Here is a 25,583-nt window from a genome sequence, read left to right as displayed (position 1 = left end):
ATTTGGTCTCCTCTCTGCCCCTCACCCGCTTGTGCTCTCTTTCTCTCTCTCCAAATAAATAAACTTAAAAAAAATTTTTTTAAGGTAGCTCTTCCTCCTCAGGAACAAATACTATCCTGCCCATTGGTGTGAACCCTGGAGGGAGTGGGGATCAGGCTATGAGGGCGCATTACATTGGCTCACTTAGCATGTGTTCCCAGGTGCTGGTGGGGCCTCCTCTAGTAGAACTGGGAAGAGAAAACTTACATTTCTCATTGTGTTTGGGGGCAGCCAGACTCCCTATGCCCGAGTTACCCGGGAAAGAATTGAACTTGGAACGGAGTTGACCGGGGAGGGAGGAGGAGAGGGCTTGAGGTTCTGTTTCGCTGATGTGGCCTGTCAGTCATGGGCTGGCTTGGTTCTTGGTGCTGCCGCACGTACAGGTGACATGTTATCCTGGAGTCAACAGGTTTCTCAGAGGCATCCTGATCTCTGGACCGGGACGGAGAAGTTTGATCTAGAGCAATGCTGAGGACAGCACCCTCCAGTTCCTCTAGCGTGCTGGTTGTATGTGATTTACAGAAGCATTGAGGGTGGAGGTCTCTTATGGCTCCTGTGTGGTGGAGAGAAGCATGGAGGCCCGCCTCTCCTGCTGTCTTCACTTTCTTGATTGTGTCCTTTGAGGCACAGTTTTTAAAAATTAGCATGAGCTCCAGTTTATCTCTTGTTTTCCTTTGTTGTTCATGGTCTTGATATCTTCGCTAAGAATCCTTTTCCAAATCCAACCTCATAAAGATTTAACCCCTGTGTTTTCTTTTAAGAGTTTTATAGTTTTAGTTCCTACATTTAGATCTTTGATCCATTTTGAATTAATATTTGTATATGGTGTGAGGTAAGGGTCCAATTTCATTTTTTTGCTTGTGGCTATGTATTATTCACAGCATCATTTGTTGAAAAAGACTATTCTTTTCTTATTTCATGGTCTTAGCTCCCTTCAAAAAAACCAGTCGACCTTAGATGTATGGGTTCGTTTCTGGATTCTCTTCCATTCATCTATTTATTTATTCATGTGCCAGTGCCGCACTGTCTTGATTACCATTGCTTTGTAGTGAGTTCTTTTTAAAAATGTTTTTTTTATTTGAATGTCATTGACACATAATGTTATGTTAGTTTCAGGTGTATGACATTGTAGTTCAACTTCTTTATATATTATGCTGCACTCACCACAAGTGTATCTGCTCTCTGTCACCGTATAGCACTGTTACACCACCACTGACTGTATTCCCTCTGGTGTGTCTTTCATCCCCAGGACTTCCTCATCCTATACCTGGAAGCCTGTACCTCCCACTCCTCTTCATCCACTTTGCCTGTCACACTGTCCCTTTCCCTCTGGCACCTGTCAGTTTGTTCTTTGTGTGGGTGCTTTGTGGTAAGTTTTTTTGTGAGTGCTTCTACTTTTTTTTTTTTTTAAACATTGTTTTGACCATTTGGAATCTCTTGTGATTCCATATAAGTTTTAGAATAGCCTTATCATTTTCTACAAAGAAGTCAGGTAGGATTGTGATAAAGGATTGGATTGAACCTATAGCTCAGTTTGGGGACATTGCTATCTTGACAATGTTATGTCTTGTGATCCATGAACATGGTATGATTTTCCATTTATTCAAATATTTTAAAACTTTATTTTAGTAATATTTTGTAGTTTTCAGGAAATAAATTTTCATCTTTTATAAAATTTATTTCTAAGTATTCCTTTTGATGTGTTTTTAAATGGGATGGTTTTCTTAATTTCTTTTTTTGATCATTGCTGGTGTATAGGAACACAACTGATTTTTGTATATTGATCATGTGTTCTCTCAACTTGTTGAATTCTTTTATTAGTTGTAATAGGTTTTTGGTGGATTCCTTATGATTTTCTACGTAAAAGATGATGTTATTGCAAAGAGAGCTAGTTGTACCTCTTCCTTTCCAACCTGGATGCTTTTTATTTTATTTTTTCCTGTTGCCGTCTTGGCTCCTTCAACACAGTCTTAAATCGGAGCGGCACGATTGGCATCCTTGTTCGTTCTTGAGCTCAGGGGAAAAGCTTTTAATATTTAACTGTTTAGTATGATATTACCTGTGGGTTTTTCTTAGGTGCCTATTGTCAAATTGAGGAAGTCCTTTTTAAAAAAGAAAAAAAAACAAAGCAAACACTTAAAATTTATTGCTGCCATACTTAGAGACTACGGTGAGTTTTATTGTAATTATGTATGCAAATTGTACTTAAACTTGAATGGACTGCTTCCAGTTTATGTGTTTAACATTAGATAGTAGGTCAGAATAACAGACTTTGTGCTAATAATACATTAAAATGGGTCTTAAAAACACTTAAAAATAATTTATTCTTAGACAATTTTTAAAATTTATTTTTCTGAGAGAGAAAATGAGAGTGTGTGTGAGTAGAGGAGGGGCAAAGAGAGAGAATCCCAAGCAGGCTCCACACTGTCAGCACAGACCCCAGTACGGGTTTCAATCCCAGGAACTGCGAGATCGTAACCTGAGCTGAGATCAAGAGCTGCCCAGTCTTAAAATAATTTCTGATTAGAAAAGTTACATGTGTTTTAGGTAGGGCATTTATATAAAATATATACACACATATATAAGGAAAAAAGTAGAAATAGTCTATAGCCCTCTACCAGGGGAGAGCTGTTACTAGTTTATTGAATATTTTTATCATGAAAGGGTGTTTATTTTGTCCAGTGTTTTTTCTTCTCTATTGAGATGATTATGTAATTTTTGTTATTTATTTTCATGAAATGATTTTATTATATTATTGATTTTCAAATGTTGAACCAACCTTGCATTCCTGGGATAATTCCCACTGAGCTATGGTGCACAATGCTTTTTAATTTTTGCTGGATTTAGTTTGCTAGTATTCTGTTGATGATTTTTTTCTTTATACTTGTACGAGATATTGGTCTATTTCCTTTTCTTATGATGTATTTGTATGGTTTTGGTATAAGGGTAATATTTCTGTTAGAAAATGAGTTAGAATGGGAATGCAAGCTGGTGCAGCCACTCTGGAAAACAGTATGGAGGTTCCTCAAAAAACTAAAAATAGAACTACCCTATGACCCAGCAATTGCACTACTAGGCATTTATCCAAGGAATACAGGTGTGCTGTTTCGAAGGGACACATGCACCCCCATGTTTATAGCAGCACTATCAACAATAGCCAAAGTATGGAAAGAGCCTGAACGCCCATCGATGGATGAATGGATAAGGAAGATGTGGTAGATACATACAATGAGTATTACTTGGCAATCAAAAAGAATGAAATCTTGCCATTTGCAACTATGTGGATGGAACTGGAGGGTATTATGCTAAGTGAAATTAGTCAGAGAAAGACAAAAATCATATGACTTCACTCATATGAGGACTTTAAGAGACAAAACAGATGAACATAAGGGAAGGGAAACAAAAATAATATAAAAACAGGGAGGGAGACAAAACAGAAGAGACTCCTAAATATGGAGAACAAACTGAGGGTTACTGGAGGGGTTGTGGGAAGGGGGATGGGCCAAATGGGGAAGGGGCACTAAGGAATCTACTCCTTAAATCACTGTTGCACTAAATGCTAACTAATTTGGATGTAAATTTAAAAAAAATAAAAAATAAAAAAAAAAAAGAAAATGAGTTAGGAGGTGTTTCTTCCTCTTACATACTTTGGAAGAATTTGTGAATAAATGATATTTATTCTTTTAAGTGTTTGGTAGGATTCGGTGGTGAAGACATCTGAGCCTGTGCCTTTCTTTTAGGATAGCTTCTGGATTGTTGATTCAGTCTGTCCGATTGTTTCAGGTCTATTCAGATTTTTTGTTTTCTCAAGTCCATTTTGGTAGTGTGTCTATGTAGGAAGTTGATTTGTGCTATGTAATTTGTTGACATACAGTTGTTCAGAGTTCTTTATTCTCGTTTTTTAAGGTTTTTTTAAAAAAAATATTCATTTTGAGAGAGTGCACAAGAGACTGTGAATGGGGGAGGGGCGGAGACAGAGAGGGAGAGAGAGAACCCTAAGCAGGCTCTGCACTGTCAGCACAGAGCCTGACTCAGGGCTTGAACTCACAAACCCTGAGATCATGACCTGAGCTAAAATCAAGCCTCAACTTAACTGACTGAGCCCACCCAAGCATCCCTATTATCCTTATTTTTGTAAAGTCAATAATAATGTCTCCTCTTTCATTACTGATTCTAGTAATTTGAGTCTCCTCTCTTTTTCCTTTGGTCAGTCTAAAGATTTGTCAATTTTGTTGATCTTTTGAAAGAGCCAGCTTTTGTTTTTGTTAACTGTTATTTTCTTCTCTCTGATTGGTTTCTGCTTTCATCTTTTTTATTTCTTTCCTTCTGCTTTGTGTTAGGTTATTTGTTTTTCCAGTGTTAAGGTGGAAGTTTAGATTATTGATTTGAAATTCTTGTTCTTTATATAGACATTTAAAGGTAAACATTTTCCTGTAAGCACTGCTTAACTGAATCCCATGAGTTTGGGTAGGTTGTGTCTTGTCTGTAATTTATTTCGAACTATTTTTGGTTTCCCTTTTCAGTCCCTGTTTGACTCGGTGGTTGTTTAGGAATGTGTTGTTTAATTTCCAGTATTTGTGAGTTTTCTTGCTGTTGATTTCTGAACTCATACCACTGTTGTCAGAGAACCTACTCAGAAGGAGTTCATCCTGTTAACAAATATAAGGAGGTTTGTTCTGGGTCTGGTGTACATTCCCTCCTGTACCCTGCTCTTTTGCGCACTTCAGAGTGTGCTCTGTTGTTGGAGTGTTTTTGTTGCTCCTGTGGCTTATTGTATGTATAGGGGTGTTCGTGTTTGATAGTGGCACACCTTTCATTGTTGGCTTGTCTCATTCTCCCTTTATTTCTGTCTGGTTTTGCTTCCTTTTTATTTTACTTTTTTTTTTTAATTTTTTTTAATGTTTATTTATTTTTGAGACAGAGAGGGACAGAGCATGAACGGGGGAGGGGCAGAGAGAGAGGGAGACACAGAATCCGAAACAGGCTCCAGGCTCTGAGCTGTCAGCACAGAGCCCGACGCGGGGCTCGAACTCACGGACCGCGAGATCATGACCTGAGCCGAAGTCGGCCGCTTAACCGACTGAGCCACCCAGGCACCCCATTCTTTTTATTTTACTTTTAAAAATATGTTTTATTTTATTTTTGAGAGAGAGACAGAGTACAAGCAGGGGAGGGGCAGAGAGAGAGGGAGACACAGAATCCGGAGCAGGCTCCAGGCTCCGAGCTGTCAGCACAGAGCCCGACGCGAGGCTCAAACCCACAAACTGAGATCATGACCTGAGCTAAAGTCAGATGCTTAACTGACTGAGCCACCCAGGCGCCCCTATTTTTTTAAACTTTAAGTTTATTTATTTATTTTGACACACACACACACACACACACACACACACACACAAAGCAAGAATCCCAAGCAGGCTCTGCACTGTCAGCATACAGCCTGACACTAGGTTTGAACTCCTAAACCATGAGATCATGACCTGAGCCGAAATACAGTCAGACACCCAACTGATTGAGCTACCCAGGCGCCCCCGTTTTTCCTTTTGCATTTTGTTGTTAGTATGAGTCTGTATGTCTTTGTCATATCCATTTGTCATTATGAAATTTCTTTTTATCTTTAGCAACTTTTGAAATTTTAATGTTTATCTTATTCACTGATGGAACTGCTCCAGCTTTTTGTGTGTGTGCGCGCGCGTGTGTGTGTGTGGTTGCTTGTTTCTATGATCTCTCTTCCTTTTACTTTCAGTCTCCTGTATCTTTGAATTTAGGGTATGTTTCCTGTAGGCACCCTTTAGTAGGATCAGATTTTATAATTCAGTATGGCAGTCTCTGCCTTTGACTGATTATTTAATCCACTTACATGTAATAGTATCGCTGTGGTGGGGTTTACATCTGACATTTTACTTTTTGTTTTCTGTGTCCCAGGTTTTTTTGCTTCTCTATTTCTCTTCTGTTCCCTTTTGTGTTGTGTGTATTTTCTCACGTAACATTTTAGTTTATCACTTACTATCTGTAGTAATTAGTCCAGTACACTTTTCTTCCCACCCACATCCTTTATGCCATTACTGGCAAATACATTACACATGCATTATATTTGTAGGTGTTGTGGGCCCAACATTGTATTATATACATATTGTATTATATACTTTTTTAAGTTAATTATAAGAAGGCAAAAAAGGAGGCCGTATACTGTGTTTTATATGAAATGACCTCATCTCCTTACCATGTTCTTTGTGTTCCCTGCGGATCTGCTCACTGTTACTTGCTTTTAGCCCAAGGGGCTTCCTGTAGTGCTTCTTGTAAGGCAACACATTCTTTCAAACTTGTTTATCTAGGGAAGTCTTGATTTCATCTTTCTTTCTGAAAGATAGCTTTAATGGGTAAGGCTTTTTGTTTGACAGCAGTTGTTTGCTGGTGCTTTGGATGTGATACTCCACGGCCTCCTCGCCTCCACTGTTGTCTTGGGAGAGTCAGCTTTCAGTCTTCCTAGGGCTTCCTTGGTAAGTGACTAATCATTTTCTCTTGTAGTTTTCAAGATTCTCTCCTTGTCTTTGTGTGGTGTAGTAAAAAATGTATGTGGTCCTTGCTCCTGATACCTAGCACGGAAGCTCTAAAATCCTTGAGATTTCCTGAATGTGAAGAGCGTTTGTTTTGCTAACACAATGACTGAAGATGAGGATTCGTCACCAGAAGGACCAGGCCTGTGACGAGAGGCTTGAGATTTCCAGAAGGGAGAAGACTGAACGTTGAAATGTAGCTTCTGGCCAGTGATTTAGTCAGTCATGCTGCAGCATGAAACTCCAATAAAAACTTTGCACACGAAACTTAGTGGAGCTTTGTGGCTGGTGAGCACACAGAGGTGCAGGGGGTGGGGGGCGAAGAGCGGGCCGGCCCTGGAGGAGGGCGCCGAGGCCCTGCACGGCCTCCCCTGTGTGTCTCTTCATTCGGCCGTTGCCCGGCTGACACCTGTAGTCTTCGGTCTGGAGGTTTCCTTAGTTCTGTGAAGTTTTCTTTCAGTTCTGGTACCGGAACGGATCATGGGAGCCCTGCATTTCTCTCTCTTCCATCCGAAGTGGGGGTGTCCCGGGACGCCTGCAGTCCGGCTGCGGGCAGGTCAGTCCTGCAGGACAGAGACCACTCCTGGTGCTTCATGTCGGGACGGTGTCCCGTGAACCGGCGGCGGGTGGATTTTGGTGTGTGTGTGTTTGCGGGTGTGTGTTCACCCCATTTGTACTTCGTTAAGCTTTCCGGACATACTGGTTTTCGGTTTTCAGTGAAGCCAGGTAACGTTCTGTCGACTGTCCCTTCTCCTGGCGCTTTTGGTTGGGCGTGTGCCGCTGCCTCGTTTTTCTTCATTCTCGTTGTCCCTGGTTGTTGGCTTCGTAATCGATCTGTGCTGATCCTTCTTTGGGTTGGGGGGGGGGGTCTTTAGTCTCCAAATTAAGACCTGCTGAAACCTGCCAGTAAGTTTTTATTTCATTTATTGTACTTCCTGGTCTTCATGGTCACGTCTGTGTCTTTACTGATGTCTTTACTGCGTCTTTACTTTTATCTATCTATGTATCTGTTCTTTTATTACTCAGAGATCTGTATTGATTAAGGGATTTTCTTTATATTGAACCATTTGTTTAAAAAAAAAAGAGTGGCATTCCATACAATTAACCTCCACACTCAAAACGTGGTTTCTGAGAGAAATGCCAATTGTCATGTCAGTCCCTGAAATTGATTTTAAAAGTGAAGAATTCAGCTTTCTAATTGTAATTGGCATCCCTTCCAAGTGAGATCCAACAGCCTGGTTTAACAAAAACCCCACGTAAACAAAATCTAGATAGAAGAGGGGGGGGAATGAAATATGATCATTATCTTGGGGGTGCACACACAGGTCAGAAAACACGTGATGATAAATGACTCCTGTTTGATTGTTTTCATTACTTTTAAGAAGAGAGCATGGAAATAAAACCTTTATTTTCAGTTATTACCCCCCAAGAAATAAGACCAGGTTAGGTCCAGTTTTAGCTCTTGACACAAGGTGAACTAGGAGGCAGATTTACATCCGTCAGGTACAACTAATGGACCAACTTTTTCAAGTTCAGACTGCCTTGAAATCTGGCAGCCTACGGGATATCGCTCTGTTCTAGCCTACGGGGTATCTAGAAAGCCAGCAATGGCTGATGCTGAGCAGAGCTTGTGAATTGTTTTTAATAGGAGGTCAGCCCCTTTGGATAGAGAGTCTTTTGCTTCCAGAGCTGCAAATGCTGCCGCTGGCTCACAGCCAGCTCTCCGAGTCCCGCTCCCCCCCACCCCTGCCGCCGGCCGGTTACTGAAGCCGACGAGTGCCGACCACAGGTGCGCGTGGATTCCCACGGAGCAGTAATGTGTCCGGTGCCTGCTGGACGGGAGGGCACCTGTGCCCAGGAGGCCGCGCCAGGCCGCTCTGTGCCACAGACAGGCGTGCGTGCTGTTCGGTGTGAGATCGCCGAAGCCCTCCATGTGCTCTGATTAACACGTTTGTTTCCATCAGCGTTCAAGACTCCATGCAGTTACGGTTTGTGTAGACTGAACGTTAACTCGTCATTTAGGAAGGTTAATTTTCATTTCCACGAAATACTTTGTTAGGCGGCTGGGTGTGGGAAGTTCAAATGCCCTCTTCGCCGCTCCAGATTCTCCTTGCTCTAAATAAGTAGTCACCACTGTCAGTTTACCGTTTGGTTTTCAAACAGATATTGTGAAGGACATAAGGTAGAAATTTCTAGGGATGGGAAATGATTAAAAATGCCACTTAAAATCAGTTCTGAGTGGGTTTATTATTATTAACTTTGGGTTGCAGAATGTGCCCAAGCAAAGAACACAAGCTCGCTTGTCCGAGTGACTGTCTCGCCGCCGTCCTCGCTGGTTTTTGGCACATTGATTGGTCTGAAATGTAAATGCTAGCGTGTGAAGACGTGGGTTGACTGAGGGTGTGTGCCGGCCACACTTACAGGAATTGACAGGTCGCGTGCGGCTTACCCACCTCTTCCTGACAGTCTGTGGGTATTAAGTGCAGATGGTTTTACGGTGCTGGACTGAGTGTGCTGGTCCCGAGTCTCCGCAGTGCCCCCGACTTCCCTTCTCTGAGCATCTTGTAGACTTGATCCTCGCACTCACTCGGTAAACAAATTGATTAGGGACACTGCCTTCTGTCACTGTTTCCTGGCCTCGGGACTCTTAATTAGCACGTCACTGCTGCGTCCCAAGGTTAAAGAGACAAAGAAGACTAAAGAGAGAAAGGAACACGTTACCCCAAATGCAGCCAAATGCAGCGTCTCAGCTTTTCAGAGAAACCTGAGGAGCCCCTGTGGGCGCTGCCCCATCAGCCGAGCCATCCCCTCCTGGCAGGGATCACAACTGGGTCACAACCCGGGGCGGAATAGGAGAGCTATTTAAATGACAGCAGCTCAGCCGGCACCGAGAGCCTTTGTTCTTCCACCCGCATGGATACAGTGAACTTGCGGAGCTGACCTGAGGTGGCGAGGCCGAGACCCAGGTCTCCCAGGCGGCTCCCAGGTCACCATCTCTGGACACCATGTGTCCAGAGACTGGCTTTTCCTTTGTTGTGCCCATTTTTCTACTTGGCTGTTTTTCGTTTTATAAAATTCATGTTGAAGGCTGGATTTTTTAAAGTTTTTATCTTAATCCGGTGTAGTTAACACACAGTGTAATGTTAGTTCCAGGTGTGCAATACAGTGACCTTGCACGTCCACACCACACCCGGTGCCCTCACCACAAGTGTACCCTTTGTCCTCAACACCTGCTTCCCTCCCCCCACCCCCTCCCCTCTGGTGACCACCCATGTGTTCTCTGCAGTCGAGAGTCTCTTTTTTGGTTTGTCTCTCTCTTTCTCCTTTGCTGGTTTGTTTCCCAGATTCCACATCTGAGTGAAATCGTAAGTTGTCTTTCTCTCACTGATTTCTTTCACTTAGGCATTATCCTCTTCAGCTCCATCCACATCGTTGTTAATTCTTCTTAATGGCTGAGTGACATTCCGGTGTGTGTGTGTGCACGTGTGTCATCAGGCGATGGCCACTTGGGCTGCTTCCATAGTTTTTCTGTTGTAGATAATGCTGCTGTAAACAGCCAGGTGCGCGTATCCCTTTGAATTAGCATTTTTGCATTCTTTGGGCAAGAACCTAGTGCAGTTGCTGAATATCAGGTGGTTCTATTTTTAACTTTTTGAGGACCCTCAATATTGTGGCTGCACCAGGATGCATTCCTACCAACAGTGCGAGAGGGTTCTTTTCTCTCCACATCCTCGCTAACACTGGTTTCCTGTGTTGCTAATTTATTAGCCATTCTGACAGGTGTGAGGTGATCTCTCACCGTAGTTTTGATTTGCGTTTCCCTGATGATGAGTGACGTCAAGCATCTTTTCGTGTGTCTGTTGGCTTTCTGTACCTCGTCTTTGGAAAGTTCTCTGTTCATGTCTTCTTATAGTTTAATTGCTTTTCTGGATATCAAGTTTGAGAAGTTCTTTTTTTGTATTTACTTATTTATTTATTTATTGAGAGCAAGTGAGTGAGCAAGCTGAGGAGGGGCAGAGACAGAGAGAGGGAGAGAGAAATCCCAGGCAGGCTCTGCACTGTCAGCACAGGGCCTGATGCAGGGCTCAAACTCACTAACAGTGAGATAATGACCTGAGCCGACATCAAGACCTGGACACTTAACCGACTGAGCCACCCAGGCACCCTTGATAAATTTTTTATGCAGGTTGGGTACTAACTCCTTTTTGGCTACATCATTTGCAAAGCTGCCTTTAGTTTTGTTGTTTCCTTCACTGTGCAAAAGCTTTTTATTTTGATAGAGTCCCAGTAGTTTACTTTTGCTTTTGTTTCCCTTGCCTACAGAGACGTGTCTCATAAAGTTACTGTGGCCATTGTCAAAGAGGTAGCTGCCTGTGTTCTTGTCTAGGATTTTGATAGTTTCCTGCCTCATATTTAGGACTTTCGTTCATTTTGAATTTATTTTTGTGTATGGTGTTAAGAAAGTGGTCCAGTTTTTCATTCTTCTGCATGCCACCCTCCAGTTTTCCTAGCACCATTTGTTGAAGAGATGGTCTTTTTTTCCATCAGAAATTCTTTCCTGCTTTGTCGAAGATGAGTTGGCCATATAGTTGTGGGTCCATTTCTGGGTTTTCTATTCTGTTGTATTGATGTACTTCCTATTTCTGTGCCAGTACCATACTGTTTCTATCGCTATAGCTTTGTAATATAACTTGAAGTTGAATGGTGATGCCTCCAGCTTTACTTTTCTTTTTCAAGATTTCTTCGGCTATTTGCGGTCTTTTGTGGTTCCATACACATTTTAGGATTGTTTGTTCTAGCTCTGTGAAGAATGCTGTTGGTATTTTGATAGGGATTGCATTAATTCTGTAGATTGTTCTGGGTAGTATTGACATTTTAACAATATTTGTCCTTCCTATCCATGAGCATGGGATGTCCTTGTATTTCTTTGTGTCTTATTCAGTTTCTTTTATCAGTGTTTTATAGTTTCCAGAGTACAGATCTTTTACCTCTTTGGTTAGGTTTATTTCTGGGTATCTTACTATCTTTGGTGCATTTGTAAGTGGAATTATTTTCCTAATTTATGTTTTTGCTGCCTTATTATTGGTACATAGAAATGCAACAGATTTCTTTATGTTGATTTTGTATCCTGCCACTTTACTGAATTTATTTTATCAGTTGTAGCCATTTTTTGGTGGAGTCTTTCGGATTTTCTCCATAGAGTATCCTGTCATCTGCAAATAGTGAAAGTTTACTTCTTCCTTGTCAATCTGGATGCCCGTTATTTTTCTCTGTTGTCTGAGTGCCAGGCTGGGAGAGGTCACTGGATGTTATCATTATATATGCCAACCGTTCCTAGTGTTTTTCTTGTTTTTTATTTTTCCAATTAAAAAAGACCTATAAAGTTACAAGTGAAAGAAGCAGTTCCCAACTCGTTCCCTCTCCACCATAATTTTTGCTCTTCAGAATTTATCACTTTTAATGTTTTAAGCTATCCCTCAAGACACTGGGTTCCCCGCTTCCGAGTGCAGTGCTCACTCTGCAGTATATGGGCTAGGAGTTCTGTAGAGAGTGCATGCTGTGTGTGTGAACGGTGCCCTCCCTGTTGGGGCGATTTAGAGCGGAGCACTTGCAGGACGAGCTCCTCCGCATGAGAGACGCTTTCCACGGTCGGAGAGTGGCTCTTATTTCTTGTTGTGGTTTTTTGCTTTCACATGTCACCTGTGGCACAAAATTCTAGACGCAGTTATTGTCCCTTAGGACGTCTCCCTCCGGCCTCCACTGCTGCCCAGAGGCGTGCTGACAACATGGGCTCTTGCCACCCTCCTGGAACCGGTCTTTCTCAGCAGGTGTAAACGTGCGTGCTGTCCTTTGTCCCCACGTGTGTGCGTGTGGGCTTGAGAAGAGGTTTTGTTCTGTGCCGGGGGCACTGCTGCGGCTGGCGTTCCCCACCATCGTCTCGTGTTTCCTCGTGAAACTCGCATCTGGACGCAACAGCGTTTACATTTGTTCTGTCCTAAACCTTTCTCTCTTGCACGTGGTTCTTCTCCCATTTGACTTCGTATCTCTTCAGTAATGTCTGGTCTCCCTTTCGTGTCCTCATCTGCATTTTGATTTGCCCTGCCTGCCCACCCGCCCCAACCCCTGCCCTGTCTTCCCTGCTTTCCTGGTGAGCTGTGTTTACCTACGGACCAGGAGGACAGGCCACGTGGAGGGCTCTGCCTGTCTTTCACTTCCTGGGCCGCCTGAGTGTCGCTGTGTGGGGGGCACCGTGTGCCCTCTTTCCTGCCCCTTCCCACAGGTGGGAGGGGCTGAGAGGGGTTGCTGCGATGGGAGCCTGTGCCAGTCTGCTTATCTGGCAGGAGTTCAGATGTGATACAAGGTGAATTACTTCCTCTTCTGTGCAGCTAGGATGGGGTCAGGTCATAATCCCCGGAGAGAACTGAGAAAACAGTGACTCAGTTACTTGCTGCCTTTGTGGCTCAGAGGAGGAACACCGACTTACCAGGTCTTAGGACGGCAGCTCAAGACATATATGTTTTTGGTGGATTATATGTTCACTAGTGCTATGGGCTGTGTCTGTGTCCCCCTCGATTTCATTCGGTGAAACCTAACCCCCACGGTGACAGTTCAGAAGGGGGGCTTTGTGAGGAGAGGAGGTCGTGAGGGTGCAGCCTCCGTGATGGGGTTAGGGTCCTTACAGAGGAGACCCCACGGCGCTCTTGGCCCTTCCTCCTCCACACGGGGACACAGGGAAGACACTGTCTGTGCACCAGAAGGAGGTGGACCCTCACCCGACCCCAGATCTGCCCGTCCGGCCTCCAGCACTGGGAGGATTAAGTGTTGGGTGAGCCGCTCTGTCTGTGGTCTGTTACAACTGCCCAAACTAAGACACTCAAAGGGTGAACAAGGAGTCTCTTTTTAATTTGCCAGCCAACCAGTTCTTTCCTTGCTGTGCTGTTGGCATAGAAGATACACGTCTCAAAGACAGGCGTAAACACATAAAAACTTTAATACCCCATGCAGGGATGGCTCCATCAGGACATGTACGTGAACACGTACAGGTAACTGTATAAAGACTAGACATGGCTGCACCTGCACGCACAGGGGCACCACCCGGTAGGGAGTGGGGACTGTTGGCATTCTGCCTTTGTGATTCGTGTGCACATGCTGCTGGCAGTGTCGTGGTCGCGCCCGTGGGCCCTTCTAGCTGGGTGCAGACGCACCCTGCTGTCTCACTGAGCCCTCTGCTGACGGGCATGCGGTTTGGACCCCCTTTGGGACTACAGAGTGTGTTTTCTTGTTCGCTGGCCTTGTCCACACAAAGATGCGCTTTCCTCTGAATCCCAGGCTTCCGTCTTCGCTTCCACCCATGTGAACGGTTCCGAGCTGGCGTGGATGCTCGGGGTCTGTGAAAGAAGAGACGTGCACACACGTCTCATGGTCCTGAGTTCCTGTGTGTGTCCCGTCCGTGGGCACGGCCATGGGACTGTGCACCTCAGAGTGAGTGGCCGCGTGCGGCTCCTGCGCCCTGTGGTTACAAGTGCCTTTGACCCGCAGGCCCCCAGGGAGCACCTGTGCAGGACACGGTCGCTTACTGTGCTGGTCTCGGGACTGTGTGTGCCACTCACGCTTCACCCCAGCCTGACCGAGGGCCGTCAGCGGGCGCCCCTGGTGTCTCAGAAGACTGGCTCTCCAGCAGGGCGGCCGGTGGCCCCTTGTTTCGGGCGGAGGGCCGGCCCATCTCACTCTTACCCACCTCAAGGACCCCGGTTAGCCACACGCCCTCAGTGGAGGGAGGGATGCTTGTCACCATTGCCTTTGCGTCTGCGTGTACCCAAGACGTCTCTGTCATCCGGTCCTCCAGGTGGGACAGTGGGGACAAGCAGGGCTTGGGAACCGGGCTGCCCCTGTCGGCTTCACACTGGCCCAGTGCCTCCCTCTGCCAGGAAGGCCAGGTCTCTGCCTCCCTGGCGAGGCCTCCGAGCTTCTCTCCATGCCAGCGGAGTCAGACCACGTTGCTCTAAGGTATTTTCAGCGTGCGCTTCCTGTGGGCTGCTGAGTATCCCGGTCAGAATTGTCCCTGTGGCCCAACAGCTCTACAGAGCCGGGGATATGGATTCACAGTTTGACCTAGAGGCCTGAACTGGGTGGTGAAAGCATTTTCTCCAGGATTACCAGTGTGTCAGTAACCTCTGGGTGTGTAAACGTAAGATTATTGTGAGTTCTCAAGTTTAGAATGGTTTAGAAAAAGTCTTTGAAAATGACACCATAATTGGAACCCTTGGCCTGGCTGTGGCTCTCCATGTTCCTTGAGACACGGCAGCCCGTGCCCATTCCCACGTGGGCTGCTCGTAGCTTGGGAGCGAGGCTGTAGAGCAGGTGTCGTCTCCACGGCTTTCAGGCAGAGTGAGGACACGCTGGCTGATGCTGATGCCAAGGAGAGGCTCTGGGGAGGTTCCCGTGGCCCTGCCGCCAACACACACGACACGCCGTCACCTCCCTTCCCTGGGTGCAGAGTGCGACCCGGGAGCCCCGCATGCGATCCACCGTGGCTGGGAACGTGGTTCTCCGGTTCTTCTGCGTAGACACCAGGAGATGCGTTTAGCGTGCGAGCGATTCTGGGCATCAGAGCACTTGTGGGTTCATATACGTAAGTCTCTCGCACCAGGTCACACACCGCACACCTGGTGACTTACACACTGACCTTGAACTCTCACCATATAATTACTGACAACAGTGATCTCCTAATAAAATATTGACATGCCTGACCCAACGATTTTTAACTTTCTCCCCTAAAAATCCCCTGTGAACTCAAATACCTTGAAAAAGTACACACATTTAATTGCTTTTTTTAAAGTATTGACATTACGCAGGACATGGACGGAACCGGTGCCCACAGGTTACGTGGCATGTGTGGGACTTAACCAGTGTGCTGTGTCGTATTCTTCTTTGGGGTCCCTGCATTAGTTCCTGTTTTTCAGAGGTATTTTGGTATAATATTCCCTTTGTCCTCTCCAATGAAATGGTGTGGCTCATCCGTCACCATTCAGGGTTCTGTTTTTTTTTTTTTTAGGTTTATTTATTTTGAGAGAGTGTTTGCACATGCGAGCAGGGGAGGGACAGAGAGACAGAGAGAGAGAAAATCCCAAGCAGGCTCTGCACTGTCAGCACAGACCCTGACTCGGGGCTTCATGCCATGAACTGTGAGATGATGACCTGAGCCGAGATCAAGAGTCAGACACTTAGCTGACTGAGCCCCCCAGACGCCCCCATCACCATTCAGTGTTGGTGTAGTTTTTCCTGTTGTGGTAAAATCTGTGTATTGGTACATTTTGGACCAAGAGTTGCAGCAGGCCCCTGGGGACAGTAGCCGCTGCTTTCTAGTACCGTGAACAGGTGCTTCTGGGGTTGCTCATGATGCCAGGAATTAAAGAGTTTGCCCTTGCTACCTTGGGGTAACTAAAGCACTTCAGCCTAGCATTTTATTGCCTGAGGAGCAACCGAAGACAATGCAGATGACTCTCTATTTGGTTTTCAAGTAATTTGGGGACATCTTGTTGGAGATAATGAAGTGTGAGACTGAAGTTTGAAGGATGGCGTGGATAAGGGTCTGTATCCTGATCCAAGGAGGTGAAGTCTGCAGGTTCCCTTGTTTTATTTCTCATTTTATGGACGTGTCGCTGCAGACAGCCCCGCTGAGCACCAGACGTGCAGCACGGCGGCTGGAATTCTGGGCACAGCGACATCGTGTCACCTACATGAGAAGGAAAGATGTTTTTTCCTTTCATAGAACTTTCAGGACGTACGGACGGTTTCCAGTGTATCACAGACTCGGCCGTGTCCCCATGTCGTACGTTGCACCTCAGTACTTCCTTATCTTCTAGCTGGGAGTTTGTACCACTTGATCCCTTCCTCCAATTCCGCACCCCCTCACTGTGCCTCCAGTATCCACAAATCTGTTCGCTTTTTTCTTGAGTTTGTTTTTAAGACGCCATTAACAAGTGAGATCCCAGTATTTGTGTTTCTCTGATTTTTCGGTTGGTACAATCCCTTCGAGGTCCATCCATGTTGTCACAAACAGCGGGACTTCCTTCTCGTTTTATGGCTGAATGCTATTCCCTTGTGTGTGTACTACGTTTCCTTCATGCGCCAGTGGAAACTCAGGCTATTTCCTTATCTTGGCTCTTGTGAATAATGCTCATGCCGCTCTGAAAACGGGGTGCGGGTGCCCCTTCAGTGTCGGTTTTGCCTCCTTGGAGTGAAATGCTGGATCACATGGTACTTCCATTTTCAGTCGTTTGAGAAACCTCTGCACAGTTTTCCACAGTGGCTGCACCCAGGTACCTTCCCACCAGTGGTTTCTCCCCATCCTCGCCAGCACCTGCAGTTTCTAGTTTTTGAGTCCCGACATTGTGACAGAAGTGCCCCGTATCTCCCTGGTGACGGGTGACGTGGAGCACCTTAGTGTATACGTGGCCTTGGAAAAGTTCCTATTCAGACCTTTTCCCCATTTTAAAATAGGATTATTGTTTTGTTGTTACTAAGGTAGAGTTCTTTATATATTTCGGATATTACCACCTTATCAGCTACATGGTTTGCACATTTTTTCCTTATTCTGCAGGCTGGGGTGTTTTTTTGTTTGTTTTTTTTTTTCATTTTGCTGGTCATTTGTTCTGTGCAGACTCTGGTTTGGTCCCAGTTGTGTAGTCTTGCTTTCATTGCTTCTGCCTTCCTTAGGTGTCACACTCAAAAGGCATCACCACGACCCACGTCAAGGGGCTTTGTCCTGTTCTCTTCTAGGACTTCTGTGATTTTCCAGTCTCTTTTTCTTTCCTTCAAAAAATTTTTAAATGTTTATTTTTGAGAGAGAGAGAGACACACACACAGCGTGAGCAGGGGAGGGGCACAGAGAGAGGGAGACACAGAATCTGGAGCAGGCTCCAGGCTCTGAGTTGTCAGCACAGAGCCTGACACAGGGCTCGAACCCATGAACTGTGATCATGAGCTGAGCTGAAGTTGGATGCTTAACCAGCTGGGCCACCCAGGTGCCCCGTATGGTTTTCCAGTCTTCAATTTAAGTCTTTAATGCATTTCTAGCTAATTTTTGTGAGTGCTACAAGACAGTGGGCCAGTTTTCCCGAAAACTTTTACTGAGGAAACTTGTCTTTTCTACACTGAATGTTAATGGCTGTCATTAGGTACCAGGTGACTGTGTATAAGGGTTTATTTCTGGGCTGTTGGTTCTGTTCCCTGTGTGTCCTTGTGTCTTTGCCAGTGCCATGGGGTTTTATTATGCCAGCTTCGTAATCCAGGAGCGTGGAGCTTCCCACTTTTTCTTTCTTAGTGGTTTGGCTATCTGGGGTCTTTTGTGGTTCTGTACACATTTTTAGGATTGTTTGTCAAAAAAAAATACCATTGGAATCATTCAGGGATCACACTGAGTGTGTAGTCAGCTTTGGGAAGTATGGAGATTTGGGCAGTATCGCTGGAGTCCGTGAACAGAGGATACTCTCTCTCTATTTCTGTCCTCTTCACTTTTCTTTCGCCAGTGTCTTGTAGTTTTCAGTGTAGAGCTCTTTCACCGGTTGATTAAATTTATTGTTAAGTAGTTTATTGTTTCTGATGCTGTTGTAAAGGGGAGCATTTTATTTCCTTTTTAGAAAATTCACTGTTAACATAAAGAAAGGTTACTGAATTCTGAATGTTAATTTGCATGCTGCAGATGCACTGAAGTCGTGGATTAGACCTGACAGTGGTTTGCTGGAGTCTGTGGGGTTTTCTGTATATAAAATCATGTATTCTGCAAACAGAGACAGTTTCACATAATCCTTTCCAGTTCTGACGCCCCTTCCTCCTTTTCCTTGTCCAGTTGCCCTAGCTAGGACATCCATTGCTAGGTTGAACAGGGGTGAGCATCCTTGTTTCGTTTTTCATCTGAGAGAAGCTTTCAGCCTTTCACCATTGAGTGCGATGTTAGCTGTGGGCTTGTCATTTATTACCTTTACTCAGTTGTTCTGTTCCTTCTATACCGAATTTGTTGAGTTTTTAATCATGAGTGGGTGTTGCATTTTGTTAAATACTTTTTTTGCATCTACTGAGGTAAGAGTGTTTCCTTTGATTCTTTCATTTATGAAGGGGACTGTGTTTATCAACTTGCATATTTGAACCATTCTCACATCCCAGGGATAAATCTCACTTGACCACGGCGAGGGATTCTTACAACGTGCTGTGAAGTTGGGTCTGCTAGTATTTTATTGAGAATTTTTGCATCTATATTCATCAGGGGTACTGGCCCATATTTTTTTTTTTTTTTTTTTTTTTTTTTTTGCTTGAAGTGTCCTTTTCTGGCTTTGCTGTTAGGATAATGCGGGCCTTCCTTGTAAATGAGTTTGGGAGTGTTCCCTCCTCTTTTAGTTTCTGGAACAGTTTGAGAAGGATTAGTGTTAATTCTTTTAAAGTGTTCGGTAGAGTCACCAGTGAAGCCCACTGGTCCAGGGCTTTCCTTCCTTGGGAGACTTTTGATTACGGATTCAGTCTCCTTCGTAATAATGGTTTGTGCAGATTTTCTATTTCTTCCTACTTCAGTCTTGGTAGGTTGTATGTTTCTAAGAATTTATCCATTTTTTCGAGGTCATTTAGTTTGCTGGTGTATGTTGTTCATAGCTTCTTACCATCCTGTGGTCATGAGCTATCAGCTGTCATGTCTTCTGTCTTTTACATAAAATTTTGTTCACGTGGCTCCTGTTTTCCTTGGTGAGTCTAGCTAAAGATTTGTCGGTTTTATGTTCTGTCTTTCGCTTATTTCTCCTCTAAGCTTTACCGTTTCCTTCATTCCGCCAGCTTTGGGCTCAGTTTGTTCTTCTTTTTCTAGCACCTCGAGACACAGTATTGGCTGGTTTCTTGCAGTCTTTCTTGTTTCTGTACGAGCTTCCTCTTAGCACAGCTTTTGCTACATGCCCCGGGTTTCTGTATGTTGTTTTCCATTTTTGTTTGTCTCAAGATTTTTGTTTAAATTGCTCCTTTGATCCATTGGCTGTTCAGAAGAATGGTTTTCAATTTCCAGGTGTTCCTGAGTTTCTCGCTTTCCTCCTTTAATGTTGTCTAGTTTTCTACCACTGTGGTCAGAGCTCAGTCTGTGGCACGGGCGTCAGGCCCACAGAGCCGAGTGCCCAGCCGGCCGTGGCTGCACACGGTTCCACCCGCCCCACCGAGTCACACGGGCACTCACCGCCGGCTCCTCTGCTTTGTGGGCCTGCTGCCATCTATCATCTGTCCGTGTAGTTCCATGTGACTTCTGCCTCTTCCAGTGTCACCTGTCCGTAGAGACCCCCATCCTCACTGCCTGAACCCAGGTCTTCAACAGATCTGTGAACTAACAAGGATTTGATGTCCCACAGAATGAGCCCACGAACTCTGACCTTCCTGGTAAAAGAAGCTTTTGGCTTCTGGGGAGGGTGAGGAACGGCCGGGGCACACGGTAGAAAGACTGAAAAGTTACAAATGGAAATTTATTAACGTGCAGAAGTTGATACAGAGTCGACAGGGAAGCTGAGAACAAAGAGGACCCCGGGGCTGGACAGCACTGCTGTCCCCCCCCCCCCCCCGCCTGGTGACCGCAGCACGGGAGGACGTAGCCGTCTCCCCAGCTCATCTGCACGCTCTGAAAAGGCCTCCTCATCGAGAACAGTTCTCCCATGGGGCGGCTCTGACCAGCTCGCACCCAGGATTGGGCTCGCACTCAGGATTGGGCTGGACCCTCTCGGGGCTGCTGGGCCGTCGGGTCACCCAGCAGGTTCGTTAACGAGCCATTTTCTCTGTTCTCAGATACTGTCGGAAGCCGTGGCCATCATGCAGCCTCTTGGTCCAGTGTCCACAGTCACTTTATGTTACATATTTAACATGTCAAAGTATCCGAAAGCTCGGTCTGCCCCCTAGGAGTCCCCCTCTGTTCCCCTCCACTCCCTCACAAACAAGAGAAATCCAGGCCCAGCTCGGTGAGTTCATGCACAAGGCACCTGCTCAGGGGACCTGCCTTTTCCTCCATTCCGTATTAACACAGACCTTTGAGTCTGAGGTGCCAGGCATTGACTGAGACACATCTGGACTGGGACAGACTCAGTAAAGTGACCTCCTCTCCAACCCCCCCCCCCCCCCCAGCCTGGTACGGCTGTCCCAACATAGGACTGTTGGCCAGCCTGTTCCGGAGCATGGGGGAGTGACCCTGGCGGCCTGGACATGCTGGTGGCGGGTGCCGTGTGTGTGACCTCTGTGGTCACTTACAGCCAGGGGGAACTGCCCGTGTGCAGACACGGCGGAGGAAGGCAGGCCATGCTGGTTTCTTTTCTAACTTCAAGCTCCATCGTTACTATTTACTACCTCAGATTTTATCTTTTTCTAACCTCTTACTAGGTTCAGGGAGCAAGTTTCCGAGGCTGGAAGGAAGTGACTTCTCTGTTTAATAAAGACGATGAACAGCAACTGCTTGAAAGATGTAAATCCCCCAAGTCCAAAGGGTAAGTCTCCGTGGGTTCAAGTGCTATGGTCTCCAGGGAGGCAGGTGCCGCGGGTGACGTTACCTCAAAACTGTGGTCCGTCCCTCCGTCTCGCAGGCAGATAGGAGGGTTTCCTTCCCCAGGGAGTAGACAGAAGTGGGTTGTACTAGTTTTGACATTCAGGAGACAAAACGAGTAAAATGTTTTTCTGGGAGAAGGTCACAAGGGTGGCTAGAAGGACCTTTTGAGAGGTTATGGAAAAGTGGAAGAAGGCGTTTTCTCAGACGAGCTCTTGAACTCAGAATTGTAAGTGGAACGCGTTAGCCTTCCAGGGCCTGTAGCCGTGCTGGAGATATTCTAGCTTTAAAAAATCAAGGGAAAAAAGTTAAAAATGCAAAGGACTGGTGAACTGTAAAAGATTTTGGAAAATTGAATATATTTAAACTGACACATTGACGTTTACTGTAACTGAAATTCTAAAAAGTGTATTTAAACACGAAAATACCAAATTCAGCGACAGCTGAGTGGTATTGCCAATGGCATGTCTGACTGGAGGGGAGTTTCTGGAAGCCGGACCGCAGACCAGGTGCTCAGTTGAGGCCCAAGGACGCCTGGGTGGCACCGTGGCCGTGACCTCTCCGCACGCTCCCATGGCTGGACTGTGTGCACGGGCCCCTCGGTCCAGTCCGGCTGTGGGACCAGCCCCCAACGCACACATCCTGGTGCTCTGCGCCGCCCCCCCACCCCCCACCCCCCACCCCCCCGCCGCAGCGTCCTGTCTTCACGGGGCATGGTTTCCACGAGTTCCCCACTCAGCGCTTCAGCCAAGCCTGCTAAGTGTGATAAGCCTGCTGAAGACCGATTTGATAAGAGGAATGTCCATCCCGGTGTTTCTGAATTTGACCCCTCGTTTCTTGTTGCACTCAAAACACTCGAGTGTCTCCCTGGGAGCCGGCTCTCTGCCTGTGTGCCGCCTGGCACGTCTTCTTAAAATACGGCCTTTGGTTTCTCTGACGTGTAGGGACTAAGTTTTCTTTTCTTTCAAGTTTGACACTGTAGGTTTGTGTTCACCTTCTAAATGATTTAAAGTTTTCACCAAAGAATGTTCTGTGCATACAGCAGACCCTCCTTGAGGCCCTGAGGGCCGCGGCCACCGACACTTGCCCTCTTGTCTCCCGCAGAGCTAACTTACGGCTGAGGGAAGAGCTGAAGACAGAGAAGAAATCGGGATTTTGGGACAATTTGGGTTTAAAACAGAACATACAGTCGAAGAAGCCAGATGAGATCGAAGGCTGGGAGCCTCCCCGACTTGCTCTGGAGGACGTGAGCGCTGGGCCAGGCGACCCCGCGAGCGGCCGCCCGTCCGGGCCGGGCTGGGAGGAGGGCGCTGGCGGCTGCAGCAAATACACCAGCCTGGCCAGCTCGGGGAACAGCTCGCGCTGGAGCCTCCGGTCGGCCGGGAAGCTGGTTGGCATCCGACGGCAGAGCCGAGGCCACCTGACCGACGACTGGGAGGAGCTGGAGTGACCTGCGGGCACGCCGCCCCCCGGAGGGGCCCGCGCAGCCCCTCTGGTGGCGTGCGGGCTCTCGGTCTGGTGATTCCCGGTGTGTCTGTTTGCGTCGGGGCGTCCGGGCCTTTCGTGTGGACGGCAGGGGCTCTCCTCTGCGTGCCCACATTTGGACTGTCCCCCTCTGCGGGCTTGGCGGGGGCCCCCAGAGGGTGTGTGTGCGTCCGAGGCAGCCCCACGACAGCCCCCACAGCTTGGCGTCCGGCCGCGGAGCCGCCTCGTGCGGTCTTCATCATGTCCCCCGCCCCCCGCATGTGGCATCCGTGCGCCTCTGTGACTCTCGAGACCGTAGCAGCCGCGCCGTCCTCCCGTCAGCAGGAGTCTGTCATCCGGGCGCCAGACCAGTCTTCCCGAGGTCACGTTCAGTTGCATTTAACCCGGTTAACCCAGCAAGTTGAACTTCCTCTCATTTTAGATACCGGGAAAGCAGAGGCTACGTTTGGTCAAGCGTGAAATGCCACCACGTGCACACGTCTTCGTCTTGTGCCCTGGGAGGAGGGGTCGCGTGTGCGTGCTGGGTGGTGGCTGTGGTCTCGACCCGCGTGCACACTGGCTGGTGACCAAGCGTGCCTCTCACTGGTCCTGAACTTCATGGCTTGATCTTCACATTCTCTGATTGCAGGTTAAGGAACCATAACGTGTGGATCCGTTTAGCCACTGAGTTTAGACACTCTTGTGTCTGGCAAATCCGGACTTGCTGATGGAGTTTAAACTGTATAAAACACTGCAAGTGCCTCTCTGTGATGTCCAGGTGTTGGGTGTTCGAAGGGAGGCCACACAGGTCTCCACGGCAGGTGGCACTCCAGTCTGTCTTAGGTAACGTGGTTTGAAAGAAAAGGCATAGGGGTTGTTTGGGTTAAAAACAAAAACCTCCAGTTACACTGTGCATACCTCTCGTGAAAGACACTGTCCTCCTCCGTGCTGCTCGTTTAACCTTCTTGGGGGTCACCGCGCGGGCCTGACGGCAGGACTCCCAAGGGGGAACAGTGTCCGTCTGTCCTCTATCCGTGTAGCTGTCTTTCTCCCGTCTTGTGCTAACTGAACAAGGAGCTTACCTGACCAAGTCTGGAAAGGGGGGCACGTTTTAGCGGTGTTTAGTCCAGTTTGTGTCAGAACCTCGAAATGCCGGGGGTTTCGCGTTGCAGGGAAAGCTTGTTTCCTCAGGTAAATGGGTCAGTAGCTAGGCCGCCACCCCGCGTCCCCTCCAGCTATGCCCACGGTGGCGGGTTTATGCAAGGATTCTGCAGCGGGAGCCAGAGGCCCGGGGAAATAAACACTGTGTCCGAGGCTCTGCGAAGCTGCCTCGTTTGGGGGGGGGGGGGGGGGGGGGTCCCGGCAGGTGTGAGTCGTACCCTGTGGGCCGCTGCAGAGTCATGTGGGGATGCTAAGTGCCTGTCACTCACCGCTGTGGAAGTCTGTGACGTGGGGTTGGCAACCTCCTCCTTCATAATACTGTTTCTCAAATCTGAAGACAAAGCCAGATGGGAAGTGGAGCGTGCACTGTAAAGCATTTTTCCTGTCTGCAAAGATTAATGTAAAAATAAACTCTTCTGCTGCATCTGACGACATGAAAATAAGTATGTTTGTGGTTTTTAATATATTTATTGACGTGCTTTGGGAGAAAAGTATTTTTCCTTGCTAAGAATTTACCAAAGCAACTTTGTGGTTCACAGGTTAAAGAGAATGTGGTTTTGATGTGGGGTTTTGTTTGCAGCCTGTGAACACGCACCTTCACTGTGTAAAGAGCAAGTGTTCTGTGCTGCTCCTACTGTTGTTGGTTTTTTTAAAGGAAAGTGAGTGGCTTCAAAGAAAGTTAGAATCCATTCTTAATGCTGAGGTTTTTTAAAAAAGAAAATCAACTTCCTCTTTCATTATTAGTTTGCATGACTATTGGCGTCTACTCCAAGGTAAATGCTCCGGTGACTTTAACCACTATAAAGCTAATGGCACTTTTCTGGATACCTTAAACCTCATTTTAAAATGCAAACAGTACGTGTAGACTTTTTCATAAATAAATGCCAATTTCAACCTAAGTTTCCAAGATGTATCTTTTGCCTATCTGCCTTTTTCCGCCCTCGGTCTGTCAGGAGCCAGGTCGCAGCACCTGTGCGTGGGGGAGGGGTGTGCGTGCTCTGGGGCTTAAAGATAAAAGCGTCGTAATAAGCAGTCTTTCCCTTCATGTAGCGAAGCATCAGGAACACATCCGCAACAGTTTTACTTAATCACCTGTTTTTCAGAGAGAGTGGGGTGCGGGGTGGGGGGCCAGAGAAAGGGAGACACAGAATCTGAAGCAGGTTCCAGACTGAGCTGTCAGCACGGAGCCTGATATGGGGCTCAAACCCACGAACCGTGAGATCATGCCCTGAGTGGGACACCCAGCTGACTGAGCCACCCAGGTGCCCCAGCACCTTTATCTTTTAAAAAGATGACCATCCCTTAGACATAAGTCTTTGAGAAGGTGGCCCGTGTCAGAGGAGACAGGTACGTACCTCAAGAGCTGGGGAAGCACGTGGACAGACATCCGTGGGTCTCAGGGAGCAGGCACTTTGGGGGAGGCACGGGGGGTGGGGGGGGGGGGGGCACTGATTTCCTTCCCTATCCATGGGTGTCCTGAGTGGCGGTTGCGGCCTCTGGAGTTTCCCTTCCTTGTCTCAGTGGAGAGCCAGTCCGTGTCCCATCACCCTGGTCGTCCACACCCTGCCTCACCCGTGGGGCCACGTCCCAGCTGCCCCCCAAACCTGCCTGCAGTGCGGGGGTCCCCGTGCATCCTGGGAGCTTCCTCTGCCCGCTCTCTTCTCCTGCTTACTCCTGGTTTCCTGGTTTTTCTTATTCCTCAGTGGGTCTTTCTTTGCCTGTATAAAAGACCAGCAGGTGGCGCACTATTCAGTAAGCCACGAAGATTAATTGGCTAAGACCGCTTTTCTAATGATGGGATACTTTTCAATAAA

The 25,583-nt window shown here is 46.9% G+C and overlaps 1 protein-coding gene across 2 annotated transcripts in view; it reads left to right on the top strand.

The window, feature by feature from the left end:
* The window catches only part of TDRP (testis development related protein), a 40,401-nt gene extending 15,733 nt beyond the window's left edge, over nucleotides 1-24,668 (top strand). For both annotated transcript variants that reach the window (XM_053900744.1, XM_053900743.1), the window contains 2 exons: nucleotides 20,985-21,088; nucleotides 22,249-24,668. In XM_053900744.1, the coding sequence (XP_053756719.1) occupies nucleotides 20,985-21,088; nucleotides 22,249-22,594 (450 nt within the window). In that variant the 3' untranslated portion in view covers nucleotides 22,595-24,668. The remainder of the gene's footprint in view (nucleotides 1-20,984; nucleotides 21,089-22,248) is intronic.
* Nucleotides 24,669-25,583: the final 915 nt, after the last annotated feature.

This window comes from Panthera pardus, unplaced genomic scaffold, assembly GCF_024362965.1.
Source record: "Panthera pardus isolate Hobbes unplaced genomic scaffold, ASM2436296v1 HiC_scaffold_13, whole genome shotgun sequence".
Classification (NCBI taxonomy): domain Eukaryota; kingdom Metazoa; phylum Chordata; class Mammalia; order Carnivora; family Felidae; genus Panthera; species Panthera pardus.
Note: the sequence above shows the minus strand (reverse complement) of the source record. Positions and strands in the feature narration are given on the sequence as shown.